Source organism: Schistocerca americana, chromosome 1, assembly GCF_021461395.2.
Source record: "Schistocerca americana isolate TAMUIC-IGC-003095 chromosome 1, iqSchAmer2.1, whole genome shotgun sequence".
Taxonomy (NCBI): Eukaryota; Metazoa; Arthropoda; class Insecta; order Orthoptera; family Acrididae; genus Schistocerca; species Schistocerca americana.
Window position 1 is genome coordinate 1114964762 of NC_060119.1, and position 22309 is coordinate 1114987070.

At 43.1% G+C, this 22309-nt stretch overlaps 1 protein-coding gene across 1 annotated transcript in view; it reads right to left on the reverse strand.

The window, feature by feature from the left end:
* Positions 1–22309, reverse strand: part of LOC124618784 (mannosyl-oligosaccharide alpha-1,2-mannosidase IA-like) — a 154653-nt gene that overhangs the window by 33102 nt on the left and 99242 nt on the right. The window contains exon 4 of the mRNA XM_047145376.1: positions 13138–13317. Coding sequence (XP_047001332.1) covers positions 13138–13317 — 180 coding nt within the window. The remainder of the gene's footprint in view (positions 1–13137; positions 13318–22309) is intronic.

Consider the following 22309-nt stretch of genomic DNA (forward strand, 5'->3'; position numbering starts at 1 on the left):
AGCTCATACATTACACTAAAATTGTTTAAAGCATATGTTTATATGGGGTCATAAAGTCAGGGAAATAAGTAACAGACAAGATGACCAAATTCTATCCATAGAAATACCTTGCTGGAGGTGAAGTGCTTGAAATGTCAAGATTATACCGTATCAGTAATGAATAAATCAGAATAATTATGGAAATAATGAACACTATTGAAACAATGGAAAATCCAGGATTGAATGTATAAGTGTTATGAAAAGGATAGTTGCTACTCACCATACAGCGGAGATGCTGAGTCACAGATAGACACAACAAAAAGACTGTCAGAAAATGAGCTTTCAGCCAACAAGGCCCTTGTCAAAAACAGACAAAACACGCATGCATGCACGCACACACGTAACTCACACTCACATACAACCACTGTCTCTAGCTGCTGAAGCCAGACTACAAGCAGCAGCGCATGATGGGAGAGGCAATTGGATGGTGGTAAGGAGGAGGCTGGGGCAGGGAGGGGGAGGGATAGCAGGATAGAGGTGGGGAAGGGTAAAGTGTTGCTAGTGGGAGTGTGTAGGAATGACGTGGAGAGAGGGTAGAGCAGTCAAGAGGTTAGATGGAGGACGGTGGAGAGAGGAGAGGTAGCAGAAAAGGAACGAAGTAAGGAGACAGGATCCAGTGGTGGAACAGAGGACTGTGTGGTGCTGAAATGGGAACAGGTAAGGGGCTGGATTGTGTAATACAACTGGTTATGTAGAGACAAATGTCTTACTCGTTCTTGGATCATATGAAATGACTGATTCCCAAGTTGAAGACTCAAAAACCAGAAATCTACCACCATATAGCAATACGAAAATGTATGAACATCAACATATAAATACATTCAATGTAGTTACAATGATGATTATGGGCTTCTTAAAAAGAAAAGCAATGATAAACAATTATTTGTACTTTATTTTTGAAATGTATGTTTCAAGGACAATTTGGCACAAATAGATCGATATATGATGGTATTTTCTGTGCTACTTGTTAGATGTAAATCTTTGTCTTTGGGCAGTTAGCAGTACGAGTTTGAAGTGGAGTACAAGTTGTGTGTGTTGTGTTAGCATTGTGGTTGATGTTGATTTGTACTGTAAAGTGAAATGACTGAAAATATATGTGTTCAACACCAAGAAGTCCATCAGTGTTCATATTATTTAACAAAATTAAGCCAAGCATCCTCTAGACCAGTATAAAAATTAACATTTCAGAATGGACTATGATCATACAACTTACAACAAAGAAGAAGAATACACGATGAGCATTATGAAAACTGTTTATTCAAACTCTATCACTGCTACCTCTCTCTGCAGTGTGTCACTATCACAGCAAGCCTAGTGCTCTGAAAATGTGACCAACTGCACAAATTATTACCTTATTTCAAAATTAATAAATCAGCTTTAGGCTAAAGAGGGTGGTGATGGTCAGAATATGATGGCATCATCCAGGATTTTCTGAAAGTGAAACGTGAATACTGTGTTGGGCTATTTTTCTTGTTGCAGATTAAAAGTATATATACTGTGAAAATTTTGTGTGAATGATTGGATAATATGAACCACAACTATGAAACAAAAACAATAGCACCAAAAGTAGTTCACAAACAAGAAGAATAAAAAGCATGAAAAATAAAAAGTGAGTGGAACAATTAACAACGTCGACATACAACAACAAAGTTAATTAATGGAATTTTTTTCTTTATTTTTTTCCTTTTTTTGGTGAAGTGTTTTGTTGACTAATCATTAACAATGACAGTCATTGTAAAGAATCTGAAATGGTGGGGAAAAATACAGAATGGGAGACAAGTAGTGCTGTGAAACAAGAACAGGAAAGTTTAATTGATGAAGGAGTACAACATGAAAAACATACTGATGAATCATGTGAGTTATTAAAAGAGATGATGATAATTATGTAAGTACTATGTTGGCACTGTTAATGAAAGTGAGTAATGACAACAAGGGTCAATTAACAAAAAGGAGTGATGAGCAGTTTGCAAAAATTAATGGACAAAGTGAAAATCAGAAACAAGAAAGTAAGGACCACTTCACAAAACTCGGTCATTCAATAGGAGCATTATTTGATTGTATTGGTAAAAATACAGCTCAAATAAATGATTTCAGTCAAAAAATTGAGAGATTAGATGGTCGAGTAGAGTCTGCGGAGTCCAAAATGAAAGAAATTGAACTTAAATTTAACACTGAAGTCAAAACTAAAGATGAGATCACTGAAGACGGGGAAAAAAACAAAATTGCTTTCAATAAAGTGCCTGAGGAAGTAAGAACTATTGACAAAAAAATTCAAATAGCCAGTTTCGACTTTGGAGACTAATGTCTATACCAAACTGACACTTGAAAGCAGTTTTGTTGCACAGGCGAAGAGTCTAGGTAATAAATTCATAGAAAATGTAAAATTAATTAACAACAAAACCAGCATCCTAGAAAGTAGTGTGTCTGTCCTGTGTAAAAAAGGTTGAAGAATTGTCCTGTGACGTAGTTAATAGAAATCTTATAAACAATGTTAGCACCGTGTTCTGCAACACTCCATTGAAAAACTTTTCAGGTGAAAGTAGTTTATATCCTGTAGATTTTCTGCAGCACTGCAGAGATAATTTTGTGTCTAATATGACTGATATTATGAAAATTAAGTTTGTCAAGAAGTTTCTTGAAAGTGAGGCATCAAGTTGGGCTAATCAGTATACTAATAATGACACAACCTATACAGATTTCGAGAAAGGAATTTTAGATAGATTTTGGTCAGAAACAGAACAAGCTATAATAAAAAGTGAATTTCTCAATGGACCAAATCACAGGGAAGGGCATATTAGCATGAAGCAGTTTTGAAAAAATCAATTTGAAAAATGAATTTCTCAATGGACCAAATCACAGGGAAGGGCATACTAGCATGAAGCAGTTTTGAAAAAATCAATTTGAAAAATTAGCTCATTTGAGCAAACTTTTTGATGAACTCAACTCATATTGATGCTTTAAAAGGAGGTTACCTGCTGGGGTACAGAGGGACCTAGTCTATGGGCCAGATGACACAACAGATCAGTTTTTGAAATATGTAGATAAATTAGATAGAGTTTTGGAAACAACAGAGAAATACAACCACAATAGGCACACACATTTTGAAAGATTGGCAAAGTAATAGCCACAACAGGAGGGAACACAGTAACCACAATGGTAACCATTATCATCAAAAGGAACATAATAGAGCAAATGGTAACAATTTCATTCTGGAATGCAACATGGTAACAGTTGCAACAACAAGAACAACAACAACGACAAAATAAAAAAAAAGAAAGAAAAAAGTTATATGTATCTATTCCATGAGAGAGAGAGAGAGAGAGAGAGAGAGAGAGAGAGAGAGAGAGAGAGAGGAAAAAAGAAGAAAAACAAAAAAAAGAATAAGGTTGTAGAGACCAAATGTTTTCTACCATATGTAAAGATCTGTGCAGTTACAGTTTTCATACATTTTTGCCCAAACAATTTCAAATGTGGCAACTTATCATTTGATGAGATGGAGAGTGGGTAGGGCAAATAGGCGTAGTTGAGGGGTTAGAGAGAGGGTGGGGAGGAGGAGAGGTAGTGGAAAAGGAGAGAAGTAAAGAGACAGCAGGTGAGTTGTTGGAACAGAGAGCTGTGTAGTGCTGGAATATGAACAGGTAAGGGAACTGAGGGGTGATAGACAATGACTAATGAAGGTTGAGGCCGGAAGGGTTACAGGCGCGCGTGTATGCATGTGTGTGTATGTAGTCTAATTTGGAACAAGATGTCTTGGCCAAAAACTTACTTGTTTCATATTCTTTTTGTTATGCCTATCTGTGACCATCTCCACTGTGTGGTGAGTAGCAATCTAACCTTTTCATAATATTGTCATTATTCCATCCTGGAGTTTCCACTGTTTTATTTCACTATACCTGTTTGTTATAAGACAGACCTCTTTTCTATGCGTATGTGTCCCAGCCAATCAGCACAGATACCAAAAACATCGATCATGTGAAACACAACTCACATTTGTCTCACACGACATCCTGAAAGCCATTGATCAAAATGAACACTCACATAGATGAATATTTCTTGATTTTCCAAAAAAACTCAGTAACACACATTTATTATCAGAAGTAAAAGCCTATCAAAAATGTTTTGACTAGACTGAGGATTTCCTGGTAGAGAAAACACACTGTGTTATCTTTGATGGAAAGTCATTGACAGATGTAGAAATAACGTCACATGTGCCCTCCCCCCAAGGAAATGTGTTTGAACCCATGCTGCAGATGTTGCATATTAAGGAACGTGCAGGCAACATTAGCAGTAACTTCAGACTTTTCACAGATGACGCAGTTATCTACAATGAAGAACTGTCAAAATAGCTGCACAAATATTTGATCAGATATTAATAAGATCACAAAAATTGTGCAAGAATTGGCAACTTGCTTTAAAGGTCCAAAATTTAAAATTTCACTCCACAAGATGAAAAAAAGTGTAGATCTCCATGGTCACAAAATCTGTGAGTCACTATTAAAACTGGTCAACCCACACAAATACCTGGATGTTAAAATTTGTAGGATTATAAAATGTAATGATCACACATGCTCAGTCATAGGTAAATCAGGTGGTAAATTTTTGTTCATTGGTACAAATGCAATTGTAGGAGATTGTTTCATAACACTCGTGTGGCCCATTCTAGAATATTGTTGAAGTGTATGGGACTCATATCACACAGGATAACAGGGAATACTGAACATATACTTAGAAGGGCTGCAAGAAAGGTCACATGTTTGTTTGACCCATGAGACACAGCATCACAGAGGTGCTGAAAGAACTAAGTTGGCACTCTCTTCAAGATAGACACAAACTATCCTAAAAAGCCTACTTACGAAGTATCAATAATCACCTTTATGTGCTGAATCTACGAATCTACACTAATACCCTGCATTTCACACCTGCAGGGATGATGAAGACAAGATGAGACTAATTACAGCACACACAGGAATGTAAGCAACCATTCTTCCCACTCTCCGTCTGTGAATGGAATGGGAAGAAGCCCTAATAACTAGTATAATTAGGATACTCCCCCGTGCTTCGCAGTGGATTGCAGAGTATGGATGCAGACGTAAATTTAGTGTTTCCTACCAGCATATTTACTTCATTGCACTATTTTGAATTGTGGTATTGTGATTTATCACTCACTTATATGTTTCACGTTCTTTTTGTGTGCTTATTAGCTCTTATGTAGGTACTAGGCAACTACAATTAATTGCAAGGAGCAGTTAATTGGAAACTTATATTGAGCTTATCTACTGTGTATTGAAGATCTGATGGGGACACGAAATGGATTAGGAAACATGACAGTAGCTGAGGATCTTAAAATTTTTCCAGCTTACTGAATACTCATTGTTTTGGGAGTGCAGTCTATCATTGTTTACTACCACCCAAGATATTTAATATTACTAGCTGCCAGAAATTTTCATGTGACCCATCAAAGACTGACACTGATATCCACACCAAGCAGTTGTATTAATGATAACTGCAATAGTCAGTTTTACTACTGATGATGTGCAAGATGCATTACAGTGATTTAATAAATTGTGCAAATTGGGCCAGTATTTCATGGCTCACCTGAAGCTGTCTAGAACATGACAGGACAAAACACACGGTGTATGAAAAAGAATCATCCAATTTGGCATGTCAATATTCTGAAACTAATAAACATATACAATGAATGTTATTTTTTGATGAACAGGAAACTCAAGAAGTTTTTTTCATATGTTTTCATAGGTGTTCAAAATGCTCCACTTGAGATGCTTGGCATATGTCACTGCAGTATTGAAATTGTTCCCACACTGTAGTGAACATGCCTTGAGTTACAGCTTACACAGCTGCTTTTATGTGATGTCTCAGTTCATTCACTGTTGTTGGTAACAGAGGCACATAAACAGAGTCTTTTATAAACAACAAAGAAATAATTACATACAGTCAGGTCCAATGATCTTGGGAGCCAGTAATGTAAGGCTGAATCATTTGGTCCAGTGTAACAGATCCATCATTCAGTAATCCTTTGATTTAAAAAATTCCATACTTCCAGATGCCAGTGAGGCGGTGCCCCATCCTATTGGTAAATCAGATTGTTTGAATCGGTCTACAACTGTGGGAAAATGAAGTTCTCAAGCATATCGAGATATGTGCTTCCTGTAACAGTGGTCTCGGCAAAGAAAAATGTACCCTACACCTTTCACTGCGAAACTGCACAAAAAATATCAAAGTTTGGAGAGTCACTCTCATGTGGTTGTTCCATACTCCATGTTCCCACGTTATGGTGGTTCACTTTTCCATTTAAATGGAATGTTGTCTCATCACTAAACACTAAGCATGGAAGAAAACAGTCATCCTCCATCTGGCCCATAACGAAATTACTGGCCTCCACACGTTGTTTGTCACCGTCATGAAGAACTTACAGTAGCCAAATTTTGTATGGTTTCATGTGTAAACTTCAATGCAACAACATGCCAGATGGACATCGGGGGCATATTGAGCTTTTGAGCTGCATGGCAAACGGATTTCTGCGGACTCCTTGTGAAACTGTGGCAGATGTGTTCTATGTCTGTGTCAGACGCTCGGGGATGGTCCACAATTTACCTTTACATAAACAACATGTTTCTGGAAATTGTTCATGCCATCGTCTACTGTGTCTGTAATGTAGAATGATTCACACCATCCCTAGTGCGAAAGTCACACTGAACAACTATTACTGATCTGCACTGTGCAAAACATAGGACATAAAATGCTTTCTCTTGTTATGACACCATTTTCACTAGAACTGAAGTGTGTGCACACTGCTGCCAACTAGCAGGAACCACGTAAAACTTGAGAGTTTGCTCTTTCCAACAATACATTGTTCATGCAAATATATCAAATAACATAATAGTTAAGATTTTTTAAAATCAGATGATTCTTTTTGATACACCCTTTATTGTGAGTGGAGGTAAATAATGACTTGTTACACTCATCAAACATTGAGTGCAAAAGTAAGTGATAAATCACAATAGTAGAAGTTTAAGTAGTAAGGTATCCTAAATTTGCTGCCAGTAAACACTGCACGTCCCATAGAAAGCGTTTGATATAATTCTTATAGACCACTGATGGACCCTAATGCAAAATATGTGAAACATACGATTAAAAACAGGTGGATGAACAAAAATTTAAAGTTAAGTGGTATGAAATGGGTTGAGAGAGGGGGAGGGGGAGGGGGAAACCTGTGAGACAATGTTACCAACACAATGACCATTTTGGATGCTGCTGTCTTGGACTGAAGTCATAATTTTCAAATTGAAAGGGGTCACATAACATATCAGACACACAGAAAATTACACAAGAAAAACACTGGTGCCTTTCACTTGAGCATATCTTTAATGATTCTTGAGTTATAACAAGGCGTTTTTTTTTTTTTTCCTGAGGCGTAAGGTGAATGCTGATTGTGTTAATAGGTGATGGTGGTTAATGGTGAGGTCATCCTGATATAAGGAGAAAAGAGCACTTGTTCTTGTAGAGGATTTCATCAGCATGAAGAAAGATCAACCATTGTCCCCAGTGCATTGGTGAAACTTCTTGTAAAATTTTGTGAAACTAGCTCTGTTGCATACCAAGTGAAAGATGGGCAAATGAAAAAGATTACTGGTGAAGGAAATTACTCAACTGATGTTCTGGGATCATCAGAGTGCAGTACTCACTCCATCTCTCAAGAAACTGGTGTCAGCCTTATATGAATAAAGATAATTTTGGTCATTTGTAAATGGCAACTCTGCGGAATGAAAATTTTACACCATCTCGTTAAGGACAATCTAGACTGTTGGGGTCAGTTTTCAGAATGGTTAACTGCTGGGTAAAAAACCATTTTTTCTCCTATTATATAATGCTTACAAATGTAGCCAATTGCTGTGTGAACAGAGAGGCAAAGAAACAGAGTCACAGGTACTGGTCAGATGTCAACCCTCACTGGATGGATGCATTGAAGGTAGCTGGCTCATCAAAAGTGATGATTTGGTGTGGAATATAAGGTTCCTGTATTGTTGGGCACTAGCAATAGTCAGTTATATACAGTTTTTCAATGAAGATGTGCCTGCTGCTGCTGTCCAGAGAGGGATATTTCCAACTTTCTTTCAGTAGGATGGTGCCACACCCGTATTACTGGCTAACAGTCTTGATACACCTGGATATCCAGTCTCCCTCAATATGGATATCTCATGCAGGTCTGGGTGAGTGACAACGACATTCCCCAGATTTAAGTACATTAGACTTGTAGAGACCTGTGGGAACACGTGAAGGCAACTGTGTATGTATTGAAGACAAGAAACCTCACATACATCAGAGGGAGTATTCTTGAAGAACTGGACATAAGACGCCTAAAGGTCATGGGGACAATGAAGTCAGGTCCTCATAAGAGATCAATCCTAATCTGATAACTGGGCACCGTCCAAGGGGGAGTGCACAAGAAAACACAGTGAGCACAGTCCAGAGAGGAAAGATAGAGACCTTGGCAGAAGGAAGCAAGTGGCATTCCAACTGGAAATCCCATCAGAGGGCAGGTATCTCAAGGATGACACCCTTCATGTGCAAATAGAATGGGATATGTGGGATGTTCATGGAACTGTTGAATGGTGTTTACATACGAGACCAAGAGCTGGTACCATCAAGTCTGAAGAGGAAAGATCCCTGCTTTGGTGAGGAGACTGTCTACGGCAGTAGTCCAAAAGACATCAGTGGCCAGATACACGCCACGATGGTGGGCTGTGTGTAACAGTTCCAAAGCTGATGGAGCCACTGTGCCATAAACCTGACAACCACAGTCTGGTCAGGACAAAACCAGGGCCCAGTCAATGTGGATAGGAGTAGCGCAATCCACACCCCAAGATGCATGGGCAAGGAAGCAGAGAGCCTGATGTAGCTTGTCTTCAGGTGACAAATATGGAGCAGCCAAGTAACGTTCTTATCAAAAAGTAGGACCAAGAAATAGAACTGTGCTACAATGTCCAGGTTCTGGGTTCCTAAGTAGAGTTATGGGTAAGAATGGACAGTGGTGCAATGGCAAAAGTGGATGACCCACGTTTTTGTAGGAGACAACTGGAAACCATGGGAAAGAGCCCACGCAGAGGCCTGCCAGATGGCACTTTGGAACTGGCGTTCAGGAGATTCTACCAAGTGGGAGCTGCACCAAATGTAAAAATCGTCAACGTACAACGGAGTGGAACCAGCCGCCCATCAGAGATCACCAGCCCTAAGGTGGTGGGAAGGAAGTGAGTATCATTACACACAAAGCCCTGTGGGATTCCATTCTGTTGGACCCATGGGGAGCTGAGTAAGGTGCTGACTCTAATCTGCAACAACCGGTTGGATAAAAACTGACAAACAAAAATCAGTGGGAGGCTTCAAATGCCCCAGTCATGGAGTGTGAGTAAAATGTGATGACACCAAGCGGTGTCATACACCTTATACAGATAAAAAAGACTGTGATAAAGCGTTAGCGTTTAGAGAAAGCTTGTTGGATTTTTGCTTCCAATCTCAGCAGATGGTCGTTTGTTGATCATCCCTCCCAGAAACCACACTGACAGGTGGAGAAAAAGCATTGAGATTCGGGAACCCAGCATAATCTGTGGGCAACCATTGTTTCAAGTAGCTTACAGAGTATGTTGGTTAGGCTAATCAGCTGGTAACTGTCGAGAGACGCTGGGTTCTTCCCTGGACTAAGGATTGGGACAGCTATGCTATCTCACCATTGTGTGTAGAAGGCAGCTTGAAGCTAAATATGATTGAAGTTCCTGATGAGAAGTTACCTGTGGGGAACTTTCAGGTGTTGGGTCATCTGAATATGAATGGAATCAGACTCTGGGGCTGTGTCATGGGACAAAGCGAGAGCCTGAAGTAGTTCCCAGTCAATGAAGGGCTCATTATAAGTTTCAGCTTATTACGGAGTGAAACACAAGGAGATATCCTCAACTTGCCACTCCTGCAGCAGAGGGGTAGCCGGATAAGAAAAGGATGCTGACGCTGTTCCAAAATGGGCCGCAAGGTGTTCCACAAAAATCAATGCATCAGTGCAAAGATCACCCCGTAGGGCAAGCCAAAGAACAGCTGTCGATCGCTGGCAGCCCATAAGACAACAGAGGTTGGCCTATGCCTGGGACGAAGAGGCATATCTCCCCAGCAAGGAGACATAGCATTCCCAGCATTGATTCTTACTGCATTTGATCAGGTAGCGAGCCTTCGCAGAAAGTCGCTTAAAAGTGTTAAGTTTGGTCTGTGAAGGATGTCACCAAGACACCGGCCACAGGTGGGAGGGATCTGTAGAAAGAGGAATAGCCGCTCCAGCAGTGTGAATAACTGCGTCTGAGATGGCTTGCAGCACAGCCTTATCAATACAATCCAACAGATAGATAGGCGGCGAATGTAACAGCAGATCCATACAAATGACTTGACTCTGAACTGCCCAACGTGGCAGTCAGTCAGACTGGCGGTGGTAAGGGAACGACACGACTGCTCGAAAGTGGTCGCTGTCACAAAGGTTGCCATGTAGTGTCCAATGTAGTACAATCAAAGATAGCAGAAGAGATTGTTAGATCAATAGCTGAAAAGATGCCGTGTGTTGCATTAAAGGGGACACAGATCATAGTCTGTGAGAAACTGGTCAATTAGGAGTCCCCTATCAGACGAAATGGCACACCCCCACAGGGAGTTGTGTGCACCAACGTTCCCAAGCAGGAGAAAAGGGGGAAAGTTTTTGGATTAATGTAGTGGCCTGCCTGGAGGCGGGTAAACATAGCAAATGGTAATTGCTGAGGTCGTCTGCACCCACGCCAGTACTCCTTCCCATGAAGCACAAAGGGGAATCCAAAACGAGTACAGATGCCCTCTCCGGACCGGCACGGTTCTAGCAGAATACACTGAAGAATGGTCGTCAGTGAAGTGCATTGCTTGTGAGGAAGTAAGGTAATGGTGTTCCGGCAGCTGACAGTAGTAACCATTACAATTCTACTGAATGATCACGTGCCTTGTAGCCACGAGAATTGGCAGTGCTGCAGGATCGGTGCCTGTAACAAGTGGGGATGGAACCACATCCATGAACATCGGCTCAGAATCAGACTACGTGGAGGGATGTGGCGCCTCAGAGGCCACTGGAGAAGCCTTGTCCTAATTCTTACTCTTCTTCTTCCTTTGTAACCTTTGGTAGGCATGGTTCGTTCAAGGGGCTATTCACAAAAAGTGCGGGGACAGATGAAGAGCAGACTGTGGCCCACAGGCCGTGGCTCCTTCTGCCACTGTTTGGCACTGAGCCTTCAGTGCGGGGGTTGCTGGGGAGAGGGATCCCGAGAGGAAGCCCTGTCACTGATAGATGCTGAAGAAGGAGACTGTTTTCTTTTCCCACGGCATTGCCAGAGAAGGAAATGTCGTGGAGCCGTATACCTCTGCATTACAATAATATTTCACATCTCAAGAGCCTCTGGGACATAGTGACCAGCAGCAGAAGAAAGTTTAATTCACCTCATGTGTAAATCTTGAACCATGGTACAATGCAGTCTACATGGGGACTCTCCCCACGGGCACCATCCAGCTGCAGCAATGGTGATGTGGCCAGTAAACTGTTGCCTAGAGTTCCTGTTCCCCAGCTGTGACAGGAACGTACCCCTTGTCTTGTGTAGGAAGTTTACAGCTGAGGCACCAACAGTACGGTATCTGCGTGGTCGGGGGCTTACCACCGTGCAGGTACTTGACGTACTCCCCCTCTCCCCTCTCCTCAGCAACAGAATGGCTACCATGCCGTCTTTTGGGCACAGAGCCTTTATAAGAAAGAAAGGGCGCAAGAAGACAAATGCACAGAAGGTTATATATATGCCACGCTGGGCGACCTTCCCTAGGCAAAAAAAATGGTTCAAATGGCTCTGAGCACTATGGGACTCAACTTCTGAGGTCATTAGTCCCCTAGAACTTAGAACTAGTTAAACCTAACTAACCTAAGGACATCACAAACATCCATGCCCGAGGCAGGATTCGAACCTGCGACCGTAGCGGTCTTGCGGTTCCAGACTGCAGCGCCTTTAACTGCACGGCCACTTTTCCTTTGGAAAAGGAGTAGCAAGTCGAAACCCAATAAAGGGGACAATATACTTAAGAATGAAAAGTTTTAGGATGCCAGAAGGGAAGAAAACGAGTGTCGAAAATAACAAACCACCTTCCAATGGAAAGGCAAACGGGGAAAAAAGAACAGCAGAAGGATAGTGTTGCAGCACGGAACGTCAAGTAGCATTGTAGGGGCAGGGGCCTCGTGGTTGGCCAAGCACGTACTCACAAAAAGAGATGTGAGCCCTCTGGGGGGGAGGGGGGGGTATGTCGGTGAAGTCAATTTCTTTGATGCAAATAACAAGGACCTTACAACGTTCCAGACAACACGTCCAACACACCTGCAGCCTTTGTATATTACATCAGCAATTGCCATGTTGTATACAAAAAGTGACAGAATAGGAATAAGAATAAATCTATGCTCAAATAAAAGGGACCATTGTTTTTCTCGTGTAATCCTATCTGCCAGATATGAGCCGGCACAGTAACTTAGCATGTTCGGTCAGAGAGCCGGTTGATCTCTGTAATCAAAAAAACTGAATAAAAGGATCAACAACGAACTCCAACCGAGGTCATGTGACATCCGCTACGACCAAATACGACGAACAATAACGAACAAAATGCGAAAGATGTCAGATAATCTCCTCTGCATTCGAAAATAAAGAGTTCTGTCCAAGATGGCAGCTTCCAAAACGGCAGCCATATTCGTAACAATCTCACATGTTCCCCTCTTCCATCTCACATTACTTTACTTTAAATTTCTGTTTATCCAGCTGTTTTTCTTTCAGAATTGTGGTTCCTCACAAACCGGTATAATAAACGTTCAGCAGCAAATGACGGGTAAAATTTATTCTTAAGTACATAACGAAATGAACTGAAGTGAAAATAACTGAGGAATTGCTACAAATATTACCGGCAAAACCTCTGTGAGATTTCATCCAAATGTACAGTGAACAACTGTCAACCTCGACTTGGTCGCAAGAACGACGAATGCAGCTGGGAGCGTATACTCACCCCAGTCTTGAAGTTGACGAGCGAGTTGGGCACGCCCGTCTGCGTCTGGAAGGCGGGCAGGAGGCGCTCTGCGATCTGCGCCGCCTTGTCGCGGAACATGACGTCGCCCGTGAGCGCGAAGCACGTCAGCAGCCCGCCCACGAAGCGGATGTTCGTCTCGAACACCGACAGGTCGCTCGTCTGCAACAAACGTATCACTCTTGTCACACTACACACACTCAGTACCACACCTACGGTTATTGTCAAAAGTACGATCATATGGAGTATCGAGTGAAATTTGTCACTGGATTGAGGACTTTTGGTAGGAGGACGCAGCATGTTATCTCAATTGGAGAGTCATTGTCAGATGTAGAAGTACCTTCAGGTGTGCCACAGGGAAGTGTGTTGGGACCTTTGCCGTTCATGTTGTACATTAATGACTTTGCATACACCAAAAAAAAGTTTTGTATCACACCGGTCACCAGAACTCCTAAAGAAAGACGTTGACAGTGGATATTATATCACAGACACAGTCCCTTTGACTGTTCAGAGATGTCACTAAACGCGCCCAAAGATGTAAACAACCATGCGTGAGCATTGCCTATTAGACGGAGAGGGTTCGACAGCCGATCAGTTCCAGTCATGCTAAAAGGAAGGAGGTACACGGCTCGTGTTGTCTGTAGTTCAACCATGCCTCGACGGTCAATACCGCGGCTCGATCGCGTCCGTATTGTTACTTTGTGCCATGAAGGGCTCTCAACAAGGGAAGTGTCCAGGCGTCTCGGTGTGAACCAAAGCAATGTTGGTCGGACATGGAGGAGATACAGAGAGACAGGCACTGTCGATGACATACCTCGCTCAGGCCGCCCAAGGGCTACTACGGCAGTGGATGACCGCTACCTGCGGATTATGGCTCGGAGGAACCCTGACATCAACGCCACCATGTTGAATAACGCTTTTCATGCAGTCACAGGACGTCGTGTTACGACTCAAACTGTGCGCAGTACACTGCATTATGCACAACTTCACTCCCGACGTCCATGGCGAGGTCCATCTGTGCGACCACGACATCATGCAGCGCTGTACAGATAGGCCCAACATGCCAAGTGGGTCGCTCAGAATTGCCATCACGTTCTCTTCACCGATGAGTGTCGCATATGCCTTCAACCAGACTATCATCGGAGATGTGTTTGGAGGCAACCCGGTCAGGCTGAACACCTTAGACACACTGTCCAACGAGTGCAGCAAAGTGGAGGTTCCTTGCCGCTGTTTTGGGGTGGCAATATTTGGGGCTAGGAATATACAACAACCCCGTACGTATCGCTCACATAGAGATCGTGAGGATAAGATCAGAATAATTACTGCACACACACAGAGGCATTCAAAACATTCATTCTTCCCACGTTCCATACGTGTATGGAACAGGATGAAACCATAATAACTCGTACAATGGGACGTACCCTCTGTCATACGCTCACGGAGGTTTGCAGAGTGTAGATGTAGTGTAGATGTAGGCACAAGAGCCAGAAATAAGTTCATTTCTTGTAGACTTGGAACGTTAAAAAAGATCTGGTAAAGAGGGTAGCGGACAGGCCTGTCCGCTGTTATGCGTGATTGCCTGCAACCTTTTTTTATTAACAATAATAAATAAATAAATCACTACCAGAGTTTAAGTCACTGATGTACAGACCGCGGTGTGCGGGCCACAAGGGGGCCGGCCCTCACCGTTCGTTCTTGTATTACTGTATTTATTTATTTATTTATTTATTTATTTATTACAAACTTTCATTGTCCCTCGAAATGGAGAGATCGGGCCGTTGGAGACCTTAGACCTTTTGAACCCAGTCCAAAGTGCGGCCTTTACGCAGACACCGTGAGGGGCTTGCGGTCCCTGGTACTAACAAGCCTGTACATCCATGGTTTATGCGTTTACAAACATCAGTTATCAACTTTGTCAGTGGCTTTTGCAAAATGAAGTGCCATGAAATCTATAAGTCTCGAAAACGGCAAGGAGTGTTTAACACTCGGCTACCAATATGGATGGGCTTCCAGTCAAAGCGACTGCTGAGAACAGAGAAAGGCAGCCAATCATGGCTGCTGCCATCAAGTCTGACAGGGATAGCGAGACCACAGCGAGCTGAGGAAAGCGAGGCAGAAACGAAAAGGCCCTGTACCAAAGGGAATAAAAAACGCTACAGGAAGCGAACTACTGAAAGAAGGAAGGAAGCAAAACCGACTGAAAGAAACAGCATTCGCCCCATTTACAGGCTCACGTATTCATATTCTGCAGACCTGTGTTCATAATCGTAGCGCTACATGAAATACTGTTTATAATGAATGTGTACCTCGATAATTATGACGTAATCAATGTTGAGGGGTTTTTTTGTTTTTGCAGCTTTTAAACGAATTACAAGACGCGAACTTCTTAAATTTCCGGACGAAAGCTTTTTAAATAATACCTTTATCTGAAGTCTTGCAAGTTATGCTAAAGCAATGAGCCACGCACTGATGCAAACAAATGTTTTAATATAGTAAACATTTTATATTTTATTGTGTTACAACCCCACAACGATATTATTGCACTTGGCTTCCCATGGCCGTTACCGGAAACACGTGGTGACAGGAAAACGCATCGCACTGTGAATGGTTTCAGGACAACTGTGCATATACTATCACGTGTTTCAGTGTGTCCTCGCGAAATATCATGACAAAAATTATCGATAAGCTAACCAAAACGCCCTCATTCACAGGTGCAATATTATAAACGTCAAAACTGTAAGCGAGAGGAGAGAGAGAGAAACACTGAGGTCCCCCTCCCGAACCCACCACAGAAGACGCTGTTGGTAGCGGGTGACATTATCGCGTGGCCGACACAACGCAGAAGTTTAACAGCGTACAAACAACGCATAAGTTGCCAGTAAAACTAGTTATCACAAAACAACAACAAAATCGTAGTCGAACTTATCGAATTTTTGTCTGAAAAATAAATTAAAAGCTAGAGAGAGAGAGAGAGAAAGTGGGTGGAGTGGGAGAGGGGGGAGAGCGAGTACAGAAACGGGTAGGAGTGGGAGAGGGGTGGGGAGAAAGGGGAAGCGAAAGGGGATGAAAGGGAGAGAGACTGAACACAGCTGAGAATAAATAACTGAAAAACTGTATCTTATAATCATTACCTTCACATTTGAAACTCCCTGGCATCTTCAAACTGTGTGCTGGGCGGGGACGCGAACATGGAACCTTTGCCTTTCGTGGGCTAGTCAACGACTGCCAAGTCCTAGGTTCGAGTTCCGGGTGGACTCGCAGTTTTAATTTTCGAGGAAGTTTCAAATCACCGCACACTTCGCAGTAGAAAGAAAAGTGTTTTTGAAAGTCATCTAAATAGCCAACATGTTGCCATTTGTGTTACTGAGAAAGTATACTGCAACTGTAAATCTGACTCATTCCATATCATGTAACTAAACTCAACAATGAAACGCGAAACTTCGTTTACTCTGTTTTCACTGTATTGCGTCCTAAGGTAAAAGTGTCCTTAGCATGAAGCTAGGGTCGGAATGCAGCACGCATGGTCATATTGTAGGTAGTTTTCCTTTGCCTTCCTCTTACATTCGAACTGACTTCCTCAGCCAGTTAGAGGCTGGCCTACAATTCAACGTCAATTCTTTGTCAGGGAGGGAAGACGCTATTCATTACCACACACACACGCACACACACACACACACACACACACACACACACACACACACACACACACACACACAAAATTACATCCTACGGATGTCGTATTTTCACGAAAAAAATATTCTCCGTCCATAGAAGTCAGTCAGAACCATATGTGGTGTCAGTTCGTGAACTTTGTGCAGAGCGCCGTTCAGTACTCCCATAATTCTGAGTGTGCCATTGAAGTACGGTCTCGAAAGCTGTCCGAGAGCTCATAACACGGATGTCAGGCGCTTCTAGGCCGAGCATTTTTAAATAAAAGCTAATGGTGGAAACAGGCATTTAGAATTATTCACAAAATCGACAACAGTTTATAACAACAACATACTCTCATAGTAACTAACCAAAATGGCATTCGGCAGTTTCAATTCATCCATTACAACTGTGCAAAAAATATCACGCTTTCTGCCAAACATTCCTGTTGTCTCTTGTAGAATGAGACGAGCAACTATGACCCTACACATCAGTTCCTCTTCAGTTAATACTGGTGTTGTGGTGTCACCGCGAGACACCACACTTCCTAGGTGGTAGTTTTAAATCGGCCGCGGTCCATTAGTACATGTCGGACCCGCGTGTCGCCACTTTCAGTGATAGCAGACCGAGCGCCACCACACGGCAGGTCTCGAGAGACTGACTAGCACTCGCCCCAGTTGTACGGACGACGTAGCTAGCGATGCACACTGACGAAGCCTTGCTCATTTGCAGAGCAGATAGTTAGAATAGCCTTCAGCTAAGTCAATGGCTACGACCTAGCAAGGCGCCATTAGCAGTATATTGTCTGAAACTATAGTCTCACTTGTATCGTCAATAGCGATGTACCAAGGATGGATTAAAGTTAAGTATTCCAGAAGCTACGTACTTTTCTTTATAGCATTCATTACGTATCCTGTTTCAGACCTCACGCCATCCTGCGTGAGCTTATAGCGTGTATTTCGGTCTCCTCAAACCACACTGTGTCGGCACTTCTGTCGACGCATCAGGTGTCTTGTACAAAAACGACTTCATGTTAATTTCACAAGAAAATCCAGAACATTAAGGCACTCACACTGTATTCAAGGTAACACCGGCAATGTCGACGCAGAAACGTATACAATTTGCTTGCATGTTCCTCAAAATCCTCAATGGTACAAGAAGACGGTAAGTACAGTACTGCACTGTCCACAGGGATAATAGACTGACAGTAGAACTTGAACGGTTGGAGCGGACGTCATAAACGGATATTTTTGACGGCTTGAATTCTGCTGGAGATACTTTTAACGAGATGTCTGAATGCCTGCGAAGGAATGGCATCCCACTGTTCCTTAAGTGTCGAAACCTGAGAAGACAGTGATGTCGGACGGTGGGGTCTGTAGGAAAGTCGATGTTCCGACTCATTCCACAGGTTTTCCATCGCATTCACGTCGGGACTCTGGGCAGGCCAATCTATTTCAGGGATGTTACTGTTAACACACCACTGCCTCACAAATGCTGCTGGGAGACAGGCTGTATTGTCGTGCTGATACAATAGTCTCCAAACTGTTTCTCTACTGCACGCAGTACACAATGCTGTAAAATATGGCTTTAGCATTTCCTTTAACCGCAATAAGGAGACCGTACCCCAACCACGAAAATCACCCTCATACCATAACACCAGCACCTCTGTGATTCACTGTTCACTATTGGCACAGGTACCGTTCTACAGACTTTCGCCAAACCTAAGTCCTTCCATCCGATTGCTACATCACTCGTTTACAGAAATGCATGACACCACCTCAAGTGTCGCTCAACGTTGACTACAGAAATGCGTGGCTTATGATGGGCTGCTAGACCGCTGTTCCCCGTCCTCTTTTACCCCTTACGCGGAGTCATTGTGCTAACTGGACTGCTGGTAGCGCTGTGGAACTCACGAGTGATTCCTTCTGCTGATTTCACGCGATTTTCTACAGCCGCTCTCTGCAGTGGTCGATGGTTCCTTTTCGTCAGTACGTGAGGTCTGTCTGGCCTTAGTTAAGCTGTGGTCGTTCCTTCGCGTTTCCACTTCACAACTTCACTAAACAGTCGACTTGGGCAGCTTTAAGGGTTGATACGTCCCTGACGGTTGTTGCTCAGGTGACATCCAATGACGAGTCCACGTTAGAAGAAACTGAGCTCTCTTGACAGACCTGTTCTGCTGTTACTGCTTCTCACTGACAATACGATACTCCCCGCCTCCTTTCATACTGGCGCGTCCGCCTCTTGCGACATCTGTTTGTCAGTTCCGCATGTGCGTGGATAGTTTTGATCAGACAGCGTATGTGCGCAGCCCTATAGCTACGGGCTGCTCCCATCTTGGACGCCAGGAGTGTCCAACGGCATACCCACCACGAAGATGTACAAGAAAGGGCTAACTTCGTCACTGATAATGTTAAAATAAACATCCCGGTTCATGAAATTACAATGAAATGAATACTCCTAGCTGCCTACAGGCGTTGATGTAAGTCAACGGGGATAGTTGTAAATGTGTGCCCCGACCGGGACTCGAACCCAGGATCTCCTGCTTACATGGTAGACGTTCTAACCATCTGAGCCACCGAGGACACAGAGGATAGTACGACTGCAGGGACTTATGTCTGGCACGCCTCCCGTGAGACCCACATTCCCAACTTATTGTCCCGCACTATATTCATAGTGCCCCTCCCCATCATACTTATTACTCGCGGCTTTTTGCCGATTCCCGTCAGAGTTCGGGTACTGTTTGTGCACCCGCACAGAAGATGGTCAAATGTCCGGTGAGCCTTATATATGAAGATGGTAATCTGTTCTTTCGGACATGTCTTGCTGTAACACTGCGAGAGGTACATGTCTGGGAACATGATTCCAGGACTGTACTTCGTCACTAAATTTACTTCCGATGTGCCCAGTACGGTTCACGTGTAGTAGGAGGTATGTAAGTAACACCTGTCCTGCCCAAGTTTGGAAGATTCTTGTTATTGATGCCCAGGTACGTTTTTGTGGCGATAATTTTTTAACTACTGCAGTGCTTTACGTATCCAACATCTGTCTTTGGAATTCTGTGGGCCAGTCGAAATTATGTTCATAGCGATGGCCATACTCAACACTGTAGGATTAATTTGGTTTAGATATCGTGTCTTCATTCCACCTAGGTCTGTAGCTGGCTGAAAATTGATCGCCCACAGGATGATTGAGGAGGAAGGGAAGCATGTCTCTGGTGGTCTAGAGAGTCTAGAGAGTACAGGGGAGGGGAGTGTTTGGCTCTTAAACGGTTAGCAACGTTTATCTGCAACGGTGTCTGCGAGCTACGAGAGGTAGGCTGTGGCGAGATGTCTCCGGCCTGAATCATTGAGTGCCATTTACGCTAGCTACTAGGTCACTCGTGTCGGAGATGGTTACACATAAATATTATTTAAATAATGCAAATTTCTCTACCACGCCATGGGAGATGGTCTGGCGTAATATTGCATCTCTCCTGTCCACAACCCGCTGGCCACGACCCTACTAGGATCTCACTTCACTCGTTTAACACGCGATTGTGGGGAGAGAGTCTCGCAGTCTAGGTGTCTCTTTGTCGCCGTCTTTGACAGTTCTAGCGGTGTCTTGGGTCTGTTTGCCACTTTTACCAAGTGCGGGAAATCCTTCGGCTGTAACTGATACAACAGCAGTGTCTTTAGTGTCATCCAACGGACCGGAGAGTATCATACTGCAACTTTCTCGCTTATTCCTGGGTAGTGTATTCGCGATAATGCTCCAGGCACTGATGTTCGCGGTTACACACCCATACGTCGGAGCTCGTGGGGGTGGTCTACCCTGTAGGCGACATGATTTCAACAGGGGTGGTTTCAGTTACTAGTCGACTCTTAACTCTAGGTGCGTATTTTGTAGCGCTGTGTTACACACATACAGCATCTTTAGTTGGTAGCGTCAGAATTTTACTATGCTATCACACAATCTAGTAATGTAGTGTTAGCTTGCCAGGAGGTTTATCTTTAGCGGTGTGGTATTTCTTTTGTATACAGTGACTTCAGTTAGAAATCGTTAGTGTTTATAAAAAAAAATTTTAAAAATGTTCAAATGCGTGTGAAATCTTATGGGACTTAACTGCTAAGGTCATCAGTCCCTAAGCTTACACACTACTTAACCTACATTATCCTAATGGCAAACACACAAACCCATGGCCGAGGGAGGACTCGAACCTCCGCCGGGACCAGCCGCACAGTCCATGACTGCAGCGCCTCAGACCGCTCGGCTAATCCAGCGGCGTTAGTGCTTATAGAATTTACTATGAAATCATTTATATTTTTATCACTCTTTCTTAGAGCCTGAGGGACGTAATTTGTTATTAACAAATAGACACTGTCTACAACCTACCCCTATGGTGCCCACTCAGATGTCCCAGTTATGAAAGATGGGGTAGGGGAGGTATGTTCAATAGCAGCGGTAATTAATTTGGGCACACACCGCATTGTTACTGTCTGAGAGCATCATGACGTCAATTCAATGTCGGGAACAGTGAGGAGCGGGTCTTGCGTAATTGGACAAAAACGTAAAATTGTGTAAAACCCAGTAACGATACAAAAATGGGTGGCGAACATATAAAATTGGGGAAACACAAAAAAATCGAAGAACGCGTAAAAATGAGAGTAATTACATATCTGCTTGGGTGTGGTTCCTGCTAGTACCTTGAATGACGTAATATTACATTGGAATTCACAAACAGCATTCAAGTGATGTCACTTAACGTAATTTGATATGTGTATGCGATGCAGCTATTCGTTTGCACATTTTTGACATCGTTTTGCATTTTCGGAAATACGATTTTTTGACTTTTGTGACGATTTGAAAATTGGTTCCGGCCCGAAACTAGTCATCGAGTGAATAAAAAAAGTTAAATTTTCAGCTTTGGACTCGTTTTTCATTGTACAAATACACTCAATCTGATCCTCACCCTATGGTGTCCCGCTCAGGAGTAACCCCTCCCACTCAAGTGTCTCAGCAACCAAAAATGAAGGTGTAGAAGGGGTTCTTATCGTCACCGGTCCAGAGGGCATAGGGATAGTGGGAGGGGGGGGGGGGGGGGAGGGGCTGAGGTCCTCGTAGGTGACCTTGAATACAAGAATCACAGCCGTTGGAGAGGGAATGGGGGCACCAAGGAGCCCATGTGTTTAACCTGAAACCATAAGTCTTTCATATCTAGCGACAACAAACAGATTATAATCGGTAGTTGTGTAGTTCCTATGAGACCAAACTGCTGAGGTCATCGGTCTCTAATCGTACACACTACTTAAAGTAACTTACACTAAGGACAACACACACACTCATGGCCGAGGCAGGATTCGAACATCCGAAGGACAGCCGGCACGGTAGCTCAGCGTGTTCGGTCAGAGGGTTACGTGCCCTCTGTAATAAAAAAACTGAGTCAATCGATCAACAACGAACATAAATGGATGTCTTACGGCGTCCGCCCCGAGCAGACACAACGAACAAAAGCGAACAAAATGAGATA